At 45.7% G+C, this 13,941-nt stretch overlaps 1 protein-coding gene across 3 annotated transcripts in view; it reads right to left on the bottom strand.

Annotated features, from left to right (window-relative positions):
- The window catches only part of LOC137380020 (serine/threonine-protein phosphatase 4 regulatory subunit 2-like), a 66,679-nt gene extending 54,348 nt beyond the window's left edge, over positions 1-12,331 (bottom strand). Inside the window, exons 1-2 of one of the 3 annotated variants that reach the window (XM_068051501.1) lie at positions 12,186-12,331; positions 11,957-12,038 (exon numbers count right to left, since the gene is read on the bottom strand). In XM_068051501.1, the coding sequence (XP_067907602.1) occupies positions 11,957-12,038; positions 12,186-12,219 (116 nt within the window). In that variant the 5' untranslated portion in view covers positions 12,220-12,331. Of the gene's footprint in view, positions 1-11,952; positions 12,039-12,185 lie in introns of all 3 variants that reach the window. The other 2 variants (XM_068051499.1, XM_068051500.1) reach the window with 2 other exon arrangements.
- Positions 12,332-13,941: the final 1,610 nt, after the last annotated feature.

The following is a 13,941-nucleotide window of genomic DNA, read 5'->3' on the forward strand; positions in this document are numbered from 1 at the left end:
CATTAGTGAGACCCGCATCTGGAATACTGTGTACAGTACTGGTCTCATTTAAGGAAGGATGTAAATGCGTTGGAGGCAGTACAGAAAAGGTTTACTAGACTAATAACTGGAATAGGTGGCCTGTCTTACTAAGAAAGATTGGACATGCTAGGTTTGTATCCACTGGAATTTAGAAGAGCAAGAGGCGACTTGATTGAATCATACAAGATCCTGAGGGGTCTCGACAGGGTGGATGTGGAAAGGACACTGCCCCTTGTGGGAGAATCTAGAACTAGGGGTCACTGTTTAAAAATGAGGGGTCACCTATTTAAGACAGATGATAGAATTTTCTTCTCTGACGGTCGTGAGTCTTTGGAATTCTCTTCCTCTAAAAGTGGTGGAAACAGAATCTTGGAATATTTTTAAGGCAGAGGTAGATAGCTTTTTGATAAGCAAGGGGGTGAAAGGTTATTGGGGGTAGGCAAGAATGTGGTGTTGAGGTTACAATCAGATCAGCCATGATCTTATTGAATGGCGGAGCAGGATCGAGGGGCCGAGTGGCCTACTCCTGCTCCAATTTGTATGTTCGTATGTCCTCATAGCAAGACAGCTTCCTCTGCTTCAACTAATGACCCACTTTTCCCCAAAAACACAAGTCTGTTCAGCAGCAAGATGGTGATGGAAGAACTTGGAAAATAGTAACGACTGCGTTGCTGGACTTCAGTTGCAGAGGCAACCGAATACTGTTGACAATGTACTCAACTGAATCACAGAATTGCCAAAGCACAGGAGGCCATTCAGCCAGTTGTGTCTGTGCCGGCTCTCCAATAGAGCAATTTACGTAGTTTCACTCCCCGTTATCAATTTGAGTTCCAGTGGGGCCACTTGGCTCGAGATCTGATTAAGGGAATGGTTGAAACATGGACAAAAGAGCTGAATTCCAGAGGGGAGAGTGACTGCCCTTGACAGCAAGACAGTATTTGACAAAGCGTGGCATCAAGGAGTCAGAGTAAAATTGAAGTCAATGGCAATCGGGGTTGGGGGATGGTGGGAGAATGCTCCACTAGCTGCTGTCATAGCTAGCACAAAGGAACATGGTGGTGGTTGTTGGAGGCCAAACATCTCAACCCCAGGACATCATTGCAGTAGTTTCTCCGGGTAGTGTCCTAGGCCCAATCATCTGCATAGCTTCATCAATGACCTTCTGCCCATAAGGTCAGAAGTGAGGATGTTTGCTGATGATTACAGAGCGTTCAGATCCATTCACAACTCCTCAGATACTGAAGCAGTCCGTGCCTACATGCAGCAAGATCTGGACAACATTCAGGCTTGGGCTAATAAGTGGCAACGAACATTTGCGCCACTGAAGTGGCAGGCAATAACGACCTTCAAAAAGACAGAATCAAACCATCTCCCTTGACATTCAACTGCTTTACCATTGCTGAATCCCTCACCATTGGCAAAATTCCGGGGGCTACCACCGACCAGAAACTGAACTGGACGAGCCATAATACAGTCACTACAAGAGCAGGTCAGAGGCTGGGAATTCTGTGATGAATAACTCACCTCCTGACTACCCAAAGCCTGTCCACCATCTATAAAGGTGCAAGTGAAGCATGTGTTGGGATACTCTCCACTTGCCTCGAAGAGTGCAGCTCCAACGTTCAATAAGCTCAACGCCACCCGGGACAGAAAAGCCCATTTGATTGGCATCCAATCCACCACCTTAAAACACTGACTTCCTCCACGACCAGTACACAGTGGCAGCAGTGTGTACCATCTGCAAGATGCACTGCAGCAACTTGACAGGGCTCCTTCTAAAGCTGCAACCTCTAACACCTAAACGAACATGGGCAGCCAGCGCAAGGGAACAGCGCCACCTGCAAGCTCCCCTCCAAGTCACAGACCATGCTGACTTGGAAACAGTCATTCCTTCTTTGGAAGAAAATCCAGAACTCCCTCCCTAACAACACTGTGGGTGTACCTATGCAACATGGATTGTAGTGGTTCAAGGCAGCAGCTCACCACCACCTTCAAAGGCAATTATGGTTGGGCAGGAAATGCTGGCCTTGCCAATGATGCCCACATCCTACGAATGAATTTTTTTTCTAAGTCAGAAAAGCTAAATTTCTAATTGGTAGTTGGCACATAGTTGGAAAACACTGACTGGGAGGTATCATTGAGTCATCAACTATTAGGATACCTGACATGGCTTGAAATGTAACCCTGCATCAGTAATTTGATGGAGTTCTTATAAAATGCATTTGATAAAATGTAACATTTATGGCTCTTAACAAAGATGACACAGTATTATAGGGCAGGTGTTAAACTAGCTAGGCAATTAGCTAAAATCACACAAGTAGCAGGTTGCAATCAACAGTAGTGGGCAAGACTGGGGTCCACTTATCGGTGCAACTCTACAGGGATCCAATGCATTAATTAGCAGCTAGCACGCCAAACACATTCATCACAGAAGCTGATTAAAAAAACATACAAGGTAGGAAACTTGAGTTGACCTTCTCCTTTAGGCGACATTGAAAGTTTGACCATTTACTAACGCAAGAACTGGTGTCTATAAATTGACTGAAAGAAAATGACATTTGTCTAAAAGACCACACTTAAAAAGGGAAACTTAAAAAAAAAAATCTAGCTCCAAGCAACAGCTTATTTTTCTCACCATCCACTCAGTCTGTACTTACTGAGAGAAATCAGCAGCAGCATTCATCACCAGATATCATTTATCTGGCCAAATACAGAAGAAAATTATGGGCAACATGGGGGAAGTTTTAAAGTAGAATTATTAAGGAGACTATATATTCCATTTTGCACTCACGGGTGGAGCAAAGAAACATCAAAATTAACTTCATACGTGCAACTCCTACATTTCCTTGTCATTTCAGTAAACAGCTAGTAATGGCCATGACCATCTGGCTAAAAAAAGGCTGTGAGCCAACTCTTCATGACAATCAAAGCTGCTCTCAGTAAATAAATATGCACTTTGAAACAGATCATATCGGTGAAATGCCGACAAAGTTCTGCTGGGAGCTACAGTGGGCAGCATACAGAAAAGAATTTGGGACTTTGCTGGTGTCCAATTCCATTGCAACATAGTGTATTTACCTAGCAAGTCATGCAATGAGCCTAAGAGAACTAATTAATCATGAAATATACCTACCATTTATCAAACAAAGTCAATGTCTTCCTTAAATGATCCACTTTACATTCTATTCACAAGATTGCAGGTTTCTCGTCACACCCAGGGATTATGCTTATAATGTAGGTCATGTGATTCACTTCAGACCTGCCCAAATGCTAGTTTAAAGATGGCATAGCTAACACAAGTTATTACAGGTTGGGTTTAGATCACAGAATGAGAAAGTTACTGAAATGGTCAGTAACAAGCCAAAATATTACCTGCCTGTGACAAAAATAGCACAATTAGAAAACTGAATTTAAAAGTTACATGGATGCTTAAGCAGAATAACAGGATAAGTCAAAGCCCCAAAAACAAAATAGTTTATTGGACCAGTGTAATCGTATGGTGATTGATATTTAGTTTGACACTTGCTAAAGCATGAATGCTAAAAAGCTATTTTTATGGCTAATATTGCCAAATGCTCTGTCTTGTATTGTACATTTCGCTATAATGTATCATCCCGTCTGTTTCTTACAAACATTGCTCAAAGCAAAATCTTAGTGAAGAAATGAAGCATCAATGTAAATAAATAACTTGCAGGAGCAATACTGGATACAGTAAAAAATAGATAAAGAGGATGTAATTAAAAAGTTAGCAGTCCTCACAATAGAAAAGTCACCCAGTCTGGATGGGATGCATCTTCAGTCACTGCACAAGAAGGACGGGTTGCATCTAAACTGGAGGGGCACGAATATCCTGGCTGCAAGGTTTGCTAGCGTCACTCGGGAGGATTTAAACTAGTGTGGCAGGGGGGTGGGAACCAGAGCAGGAGGACAGCAAGTGAAATAAATGAGGGGGAACTAGTAAATAAGGCCAGTAAGACTAAGAGGAAGAGCAGGCAGGGAGATGTTGTGGAGCACAGCAGGACTGGTGGTCTGAAGTGCAATTGTTTCAATGCAAGAAGTATAACAGGTAAGGCAGATGAACTTAGAGCTTGGATTAGTACTTGGAAATATGTTGTTGCGATTACAGAGACTTGGTTGATGGAAGGACAGGATTGGCAGCTAAATGTTCCAGGATTTAGAAGCTTCAGGCGGGATAGAGGGGTATGTAAAAGGGGTGGGGGAGTTGCATTACTGGTTAAGGAGAATATCACAGCTGTACTGCGGGAGGACACCTCGGAGGGGTCGTGCAGCAAGGCAATATGGGTGGAGCTCAGGAATAGGAAGGGTGCAGTCACGATGTTGGGGGTTTTCTACAGGCCTCCCAACAGCCAGCGGGAGGTAGAGGAGCAGATATGTAGACAGATTTTGGAAAGATGTAAAGGTAACAGGGTTGTAGTGGTGGGTGATTTTAACTTCCCCTAATTGACTGGGACTCACTTAGTGCTCGGGGCTTGGATGGGGCAGAATTTGTAAGGAGCATCTTGGAGGGCTTCTTGAAACAATACGTAGATAGTCCAACTAGGGATGGGGCCATTCTGGACCTGGTATTGGGGAATGAGACCGGCCAGGTGGTCGAAGTTTCGGTAGGGGAGCATTCCGGGAACAGTGACCATAATTCCATAAGTTTTAAGGCACTTGTGGATAAGGATAATCGTCGTCCTCGGGTGAAGGTGCTAAATTGGGGGAAGGCTAATTATAACAATAGTAGGCAGGAACTGAAGAATTTAGATTGGGGGTGGCTGTTTGAGGGTAAATCAACATCTGACATGTAGGAGTCTTTCAAACGTCAGTTGATTAGAATCCAGGACCAGCATGTTCCTGAGGAAGGAGGATAACTTTGGCAAGTTTCGGGAACCTTGGATAACGCGGGATATTGCGAGCCTCGTCAAAAAGAAAAAGGAAGCATTCGTAAGGGCTGGAAGGCTAGGAACAGACGAATCCCTTGAGGAATATAAAGACAGCAGGAAGGAACTTAAGCAAGGAGTCAGGAGGGCTAAAAGGGGTTATGAGAAGTCATTGGCAAACAGGATTAAGGAAAATCCCAAGGCTTTTTATACGTATATAAAGAGCAAGAGGGTAACCAGGGAAAGGGTTGGCCCACTCAAGGACAGAGATGGGAATCTATGTGTGGAGCCAGAGGAAATGGGCGAGGTACTAAGTGAGTACTTTGCATCAGTATTCACCAAGGAGAAGGACTTGGTGGATGATGAACCTCGGGAAGGGACTGCAGATAGTCTCAGTCATCTCATTATCAAAAAGGAGGAGGTGTTGGGTGTCTTGCAAAGCATTAAAGTAGATAGGTCCCCAGGGCCTGATGGGATCTACCCCAGAATACTGAGGGAGGCAAGGGAAGAAATTGCTGGGGCCTTGACAGAAATCTTTGCATCCTCATTGGCTACAGGTGAGGTGCCAGAGGACTGGAGAATAGCCAATGTTGTTCCTTTGTTTAAGAAGGGTAGCAAGGATAATCCAGGAAATTATAGGCCGGTGAGCCTTACGTCAGTGGTGGGGAAATTACTGAAGAGGATTCACTCCCATTTGGAAACAAATGGACTTATTAGCGAGAGGCAGCATGGTTTTGTGAAGGGGAGGTCGTGTCTCACTAATTTGATTGAGTTTTTTGAGGAAGTGACAAAGATGATTGATGAAAGAAGGGCAGTGGATGTTATCTATATGGACTTCAGTAAAGCCTTTGACAAGGTCCCTCATGGCAGACTGATACAAAAGGTGAAGTCACATTGGATCAGAGGGGAGCTGGCAAGATGGATACAGAACTGGCTCGGTCATAGAAGACAGAAGGAAGCAGTGGAAGGGTGCTTTTCTGAATGGAGGGATGCGACTAGTGGTGTTCCGCAGGGATCAGTGTTGGGACCTTTGCTGTTTGTAGTATATATAAATGATTTGGAGGAAAATGTAGCTGGTCTGATTAGTAAGTTTGCGGATGACACAAAGGTTGGTGGAGTTGCAGACAGTGATGAGGATAGTCAGAGGATACAGCAGGATCGGTTGGAGACTTGGGCGGAGAAATGGCAGATGGAGTTTAATCCGGACAAATGTGAGGTAATGCATTTTGGAAGGTTTAATGCAGGTGGGAAGTATACAGTAAATGGCAGAACCCTTAGGAGTATTGACAGGCAGAGAGATCTGGGCGTACAGGTCCACAGGTCACTGAAAGTGGCAACGCAGGTGGTTAAGGTAGTCAAGAAGGCATACGGCATGCTTGCCTTCATCGGTCGGGGCATAGAGTATAAAAATTGGCAAGTCATGTTGCAGCTGTACAGAAACTTAGTTAGGCCACACTTGGAATATTGCGTGCAATTCTGGTCGCCACACTACCAGAAGGACGTGGAGGCTTTGGAGAGGGTACAGAAGAGGTTTACCAGGATGTTGCCTGGTCTGGAGGGCATTAGCTATGAGGAGAGGTTGGATAAACTCGGATTGTTTTCATTGGAACGACGGAGGTGGAGGGGCGACATGGTAGAGGTTTACAAAATTATGAGCGGCATGGACAGAGTGGATAGTCAGAAGCTTTTTCCCAGGGTGGAAGAGTCAGTTGCTAGGGGACATAGGTTTAAGGTGAGAGGGGCAAAGTTTAGAGGGGATGTGCGAGGCAAGTTCTTTACACAGAGGGTGGTGAATGCCTGGAACTTGTTGCCGGGCGAGATGGTGGAAGCAGGTACCATAGAGACGTTTAAGAGGCATCTTGACAAATACATGAATAGGATGGGAATAGAGGGATACGGACCCCGGAAGTGCAGAAGGTTTTAGTTTAGGCAGGCATCAAGATTGGCGCAGGCTTGGAGGGCCGAATGGCCTGTTCCTGTGCTGTACTGTTCTTTGTTCATTGAGGGTGGTCTGGGTAAAAATTGAGGCGGCTCTGACCACAATCTTCCAATCCTCCTTGGATGTGGGACCAGAGGACTGCAAATGTGACATCACTATTTAAAAGAGGAAAAGGGATAAACTTGGCAACTTCAGGTCAATCGGCCTAATAACGGTGGTGAAGAAACTTTAGAGACAATAATCCAGGACAGACTAAAAGGGATTTGGAGAAATGGGGGCGAATGAGTGACAGTCAGCACAGATTTGTTAAAGGCAAATCATGTTTGACTCACGATCCAATTCTTTGAGCAAGTAATAGAAAGGGATGATGGCTGTAATGTGGTTAATGTTGTGTATACGGACTTTCAAAAGGACTTTGATGAAGTTGCCCTAAATAGACTTCTTAGCGAAACTAAAACCCATAAGATTAATAGATCAGTGGCAGCATGTATACACATTTGACTAAGGGACGAAAAACAAGAGTCTTGGAAAATGATTGCTTTTCAGACGAAACGGAGTTTACAGTCGTGTGCCACAGGGGTCAATATTAAGACCACTGCTCTTTTTAATATATTACTGACCTGGACTTATGTATACAAAGTTGGGTGTATAATTTCAAAATTGGAAGTGTAGTAAACAATGAAGATAACAGACTTCAGGAGGACTATACTGAAAATGTGCAGACACATGGCAGATGAAAATTCAAGCAGTAGTGTGAAGTGACGCATTTTGGTGGGAAGAATGAGGAGAGGCAACATGAACTTAATTGTATAATTTTAAAGGGTGCAAGAACCGAGACACCTGGGGTGTATACGGACCAACCTTTCAAGGTGGTGCGACAAATTGAGAAGGCTGTTAAACAAACAGTACAAAAGCAAGGAAGTTATGCTAAAGTTTTATAAAAGACTTGTTAGGCTCCAGCTGGAGTACGGTGTTCAATTCTGGGCACCATATTTTAAGAAGGGCGTCAAAACTTGAGGGTGCACAAGAGATTTACTAGAATGGAACCAGGGATGAGGGACCTTTGTTATGAGGATAGACTGTACAATCTGTGGCTGTTCTCCTTAAAGGCAGGGAAGGTTAAGGGCAGGATTTAACAGAGATGTTCAAAATAATGAATGGTTTTGACAGAGCAAAGGAGAAACTGTTTCCAGGGTTACAAGGATCAGTAACCAAAGGACAAAAATTTAAGGAAATTGGCAAAAGAACTAAAGGTAACATGAGGAAACTTTTCAACAGAGGCATTAATTTGATAAATATTTGAAGGGAAAACATTTACAGGGCTATGTGGAAAGAACAGAGGAATGGAATTAGTTGGATAGCTCTTGCAAATAGCTGGCACAGGCACGATGAGCTGAATGGTCTCCTCCTGTGTTGATTCTTTCAGTGATTCTATGAAATAGCAGTGTAATTGCTCAGGTGCAAAGCTGAAACTCTCCGGAGACATGTTAGCATGTGGGAATACCTGAATATTGGTGTTTACTATGTTCAAAACAATGTCTTTAACTGCCTTACAAGAACTCTCAAATGTCCCTTAAGTCTGCCAATAAAGCAGGTGCTAACCTCCTCTCCTCACCTTGCTCTCCCGGAGAGGTTTACAGACACCATTAGCAGATAAGCCTAATCCTGTCTTTCCTAAAATGCACACTTTGCAGGATGGCTTACTGGATAGCAATTAGGAGTGAGGTTCCAGGTCAATTTTCCCTCGACTGCTGTTCAGACTGCACTGAAGCGGACACTTGCACTTGGACCAATGTACAGGTGAAATCAACTAAGTCAGAAATCAAGTATGACATCTTACTACAATACAGCTAATCTATTTTGGTTGAGAAAGAATGTTTGGCCACAACACAGATCTCACTGTTCTTCCTGAAAAAAAGTGTCATGGGATCTTCAATGTCCACTTAGACTGACAGGTGTCACTATGACACTTCATTTTATGTACAGCATGTTAACCAAGATGTCAAATGCTACAGTGGGATTACAATTGGCAAACTTCAGATTTAATAGACCAAAGGGTTATCAACTGCAACAAGATGACACCAAATAATTGAAAACCAAGCAACATTAACCACCAGCTTTGTTCCACAAAAAGACATGGGACGTGTTTAAAATCCAAGGCAAATCGAACGTAATTTTTTGTAACAAGTCCAACAATCTACCAAGCTCTAAAGTGAACTGGATCCACATCCACCCTGGGTCAGAGGCACAAAGCACTTCAAGTCCTGATCAGAAAACAGGGTTACCGACTCAATACCTAAAACCCAAATATCTAATAAATGATTATTACTGCTCACCATCACCCCTGTAGGCAACTTACCCTAATCTTTCCTCACCTACACTGACAAAAACAACGTAGAAAATAATGTACCCATTTTACTCTTATGCTGCATTGCTTCCGAGTTAGCAGACTTCAGTTGTTTTAAGGCAAAAGAATACAAATTCATCCATGAAATATTTGCCAGGTTTCATGAAAACACGCTGTATTGCGAACAGTAAGAAAGTTAGGCATATATCTGAGCCAGTGAGAAAGATTAATTATCAATAGTTAGATTGTTCTGATCAAACTATTAGAGCTCCTACTTGAATCGATAATCCTGCTTCCTCACATGAGGTCAACAATCCCTCCAATGGTGTCCACACAACATGGTCTGCACTTTTAAAACTAACAAAGTTAATTTAAATGTAAACAAAAAATGATTAGCAAATACATGCCAGATTTCCTGCAGAGACCAAATGAATCCTAAAGATACCCAAATCTTTAATATACAAATTGAAGCTTCCAACTCAAAACACTCAGGAAACAAAAAAATATATATATATTTTATTGCTTCTCGATAGAAGAGCGAAAATAACCTAACAAACCCTAGATTTGCTGTGAATCTATAAAATACAGTATCGCACAATCTTTCAAAACAACTCGGCGGTAAGGCCATCTTGTGCCCCTGTCCATCCGGAATGTGTTTGAGATGTTGCCAGTGAAGGAAGCATGGATACTGAACTTAGAAAATTACCAACAGTGAAGCCACATGCAGCTGACCAGCGCGGAACATTTTCTGGCGGGTTTAGAAATCGGGGCGTTTGCGCAATGCGGCACCGGGCCACCCCGTTCAACAAGGGCTGGGTATCCGGCCTGAACCCAAACCCGGGGCAAGGGGAGCCGGAGCCCGGGCTGCGGTTCGGTCTCCGTCAATGTGCCCAGAAGTCGCGGCCCATGGCTTCCTCCCTCCTGCTGTGGCCTTCACCTCACACGGCCCCGGCACAGACCGGGAGTTTACATGGGAGCAGAAGCCGCAGTTTCCGTCGCATTTTAAAATGTAAATACTAGTTTCAGGCCTCGCTTTAGGCCCGGAATCCTGTGTGACACAAACGGTGGCGCTGAGAGCGGAGACAAGAGAAAGAGAGAGACAGAGAGCGCTTTCCCTCCCAGCAACCGGGCCCAGCAACAGCGGCCCAACGAAAGGAGCCGAAGCCCACGGCATCCTCGGGAAAAAGTTCAGGCAAATCCGGCCCGGGGGGGGGGGCGGAACAGCCCGGCCCGGGCATTTCATCCCAGCGTCTAACCCGCTCGCTGAGGCCCCTATTTGGTTCAACGAGTAGAGTCCCCGGGGAGGGAGTAATGAATTCAAGTTTAAATCATTCAACCATCCATCAAGTTTGTTTTACAGGTTTCCCCTCAAATAGTTCAAGCTTCAGGCGGGCCCCGAGGACCGAGGGAGGCGAGAGAAAGAGAAATAAAGTTCAAAGGCTTCCCATTGACCTCCATTTCCTGTGTAATTTATAACCAGACTGAAGACACAAAGCCAGTTTAAAAAAAAACACACTGATTTGGGGTTCTCACTTAAAATATTTATAACTTGGGACGGGGAAGCCCGAGCTGATTTAACCCCTTTGGGAAACTAACTTCTTAACCCACTTAAAAGGCCATCAACACAAACTCTTTATATTTCAAAATATGTTTCACGTTTCTGCTCCACAATTGGACACAATTCTCGATTCTGGAAACGTCTCCTGTTGACAAGTGTTTCAGTGCATCCTGCTACACCAAGGCTGCCAGTTGATTCTCTTATGTGGGGAATAAGAATCAGCCGAAAAGGGAATTTTTCCACAAAGACTGGTAGTCGGCTTTAAGCGCAAATCTCATCTGTTTGCATTGGATGATAGTTATTGTTCCCCTATCAAACAGCCAGTAGAGGCTAAAGTCTATACAGATTAAAATGACAACCGGGACTCAACCGACCCCCCTCATCAACCCAAGCCCCTCGGCCTACCCCATCCCCCCGACCCCTGCCCCTCGGGCCACCGACCCTGCCACCAGCTAAGCCGCCCTCCACCCCACGGGCCACCGCGCCCTCCCCTCCACCCCTTGCCCATCCTGCCCCACCACCGGCCACCAACTCCGTCCCATGCCCCTTCTGTCACTCTTCAACCCCCCCCCCCCTCCCAGCCGCTGGGTAACCTACGCCCCTTGTGCCACCTCTCCCTCCCTCCGCCCCTTGGGCCTCACCACCTGCCCTGACCCTCGAGCCACCACCCCCTCTCTCTGTTGGTTGCCCCTCGGGCCAGGTCCGTTTCCCCCCCCCCCCCCCCCCCACCACACCGTCCCAAGCCCCCTTCCTGCCCCTCAGGCCACCAACCTTTCCACCACCACCCCCCACCCCCCCAACACCACACACACACACCCCGCCCCTCAGGCCACCAACCTTTCCACCCCCGCCCCACCAACCTTCAACCCCCAACCCCCACACACACACCTCGGTCCACCAAACTTCCCCTCCACCCACCCCCTTTCCCACCATCCCATGATATCATGCCCTTGTTATTTACCTGGGAAAATGAGATTTCCGAGTGGAATTCAAACCCGAGACTCTCAGGTCCTGAGCTAAACTGAAAGTAATCCTGCCGCTTATAACACTCGCGCTGCCTTCCTCCAACCCAAACTGCTCGACAGGGCGAAGTCAGGCCAAGCACATCCCGCAGAGATTCAAACCCGAGCCCAGTACTCGGACTGAGAGTTGGCCTCAGTTCCCTGCCCAACTCCCCCCTCCCCCGCATACCCCACACACTCACTCACAGGGTTTCTCCCGTCTTTGCGACATGACAAAGGAACTGGTCCAACAGCGACGACACTTCCTTCTTGGATTTCTTCTCGAAATCTGCTGGTGGGGAAACAGACAGAGCGCCAGTTATCAAGGGGGGGCGCGGGTAAGGGGAAGCCGAGGTTTTCCAGCCCACTGTCAACAGCAGATTACTGCCCGGTGCAGGCAGAAATCACCAATAACTAATCGTCCGAAGCCACTGACCTGCCAAAGCTTCCAAAACGCTTTCGGGCTCCATCTTAGAGGTGCAACTGAAACCGTCCCCCCCGCGCCAGTTAGCGGGAACTAGAGTACCGCCAGATAAAGTTCCCCCCCGCGCCAGTCAGTGGGTCCGGCACTGAGTGAGACGCACAACATGGCGCCATCCGCTGACGTCAGCCCCGCCCCGCCCAAACCGGGCCGCGAGACTCAAGGTCGGCAGACAGCGGCGCGCACGCTGCAAACACTGGGAACAGTGACATGAGTAAACTTCAGTGCAGTCAACTCAACCTGTGCCCTGACCATGAATTAAAGAAGCAATGCGTGCATCAATGTGTATTTTGATACAGAAGGCGTCATTAGAAAATAGGTTTTTAATTATTTTTTCTATATGCCATAATAACAAAAATGCAGCTGAAGACAACTGTCACAAGGACACATATTTCTCGTTATGTTTTGCTTGCATAATTATAATCGTAATTGTGCGGGTGCGCTTGAGTTAGAAGCACGATAAAGCATAAGGGCGGCAAAAAATATTGGTTCGATTAGCATAGCTTTGATGTGAAACTTCTAAAATTTGATCCAGAGTGGAAAGACTTTGAGAAATTGTACTGGTGTACCAAGCCACAGATTTGGCACAATCGAATGTATATTTCGAAGGGTCACTGACCCGAAACGTTAACTCTGCTTCTCTTTCCAAGGAAAAGTTTCATACACACAAGCGATTCAACGTGTGAACCTTCGCCACTGCTATTCAATTCAGACTTGTTTGTTTTTGACTTTAAAATAATTCATGTTCAACTAACTCACATCCCGAGTTCCCGGCAGTAATATTATTGTCTGCGTTAGCTATATTTGTGGTGCTGCTCCAGTCGTGGTTTTAGACAGAGTCACACTTCTCCAATGTTGTACGGATCGGGTGTGACACGGAGGAAGCCATCCTTATCATTTCCATTGATCTGCGTGACTTAGGAATGTACTGAGTCGTGTGTTTTTTCTGTCTTCCTGCTATCACAACAAAAATAGGCTTATGCAAAAGTGGCAAAAATATATTTCTTACTGTACAGTTTTATATCAGAACCATGTTCATCTAACCAATACTTTTGCTGCAACGATGCTTTGTCATGCTTCTAACGCATGCACATCCACACAATTATTATAATTATACATGCAAAAATGAGCAATCCTTGCACATAGATTTAGACGGCTTCAACAACATTCATTTATCATCTTCTTCTTTGGCCTCCTTGTCTCGCGAGACAATGGGTAAGCGCCTGGAGCTGGTCAATGGTTTGTGAAGCAGCGCCTGGAGTGGCTAAAAGGCCAATTCTAGAGTGACAGACTCTTCCACAGGTGCTGCAGATAAAATTGGTTGTCAGGGCTGTTACACAGTTGGCTCTCCCCTTGCGCTTCTGTCTTTTTTCCTGCTAACTGCTAAGTCTCTTCGACTCGCCTCACTTTAGCCCCGCCTTTATGGCTGCCCACCAGCTCTGGCGATCGCTGGCAATTGACTCCCAAGACTTGTGGTCAATGTCACAGGACTTCATGTCGCGTTTCCAGACGTCTTTAAAGCAGAGACATGGATAGCCGCTGGGTCTGATACCAGTGACGAGCTCGCTGTACAATATGTCGTTGGGGATCCTGCCATCTTCCATGCGGCTCACATGGTCAAGCCATCTCAAGTGCCGCTGGCTCAGTAGGGTGTATATGCTGGGGATGTTGGCCGCCTCGAGTACTTCTGTGTTGGAGATACGTTCCTGCC

This window comes from Heterodontus francisci, chromosome 19, assembly GCF_036365525.1.
Source record: "Heterodontus francisci isolate sHetFra1 chromosome 19, sHetFra1.hap1, whole genome shotgun sequence".
Lineage (NCBI taxonomy): Eukaryota > Metazoa > Chordata > Chondrichthyes > Heterodontiformes > Heterodontidae > Heterodontus > Heterodontus francisci.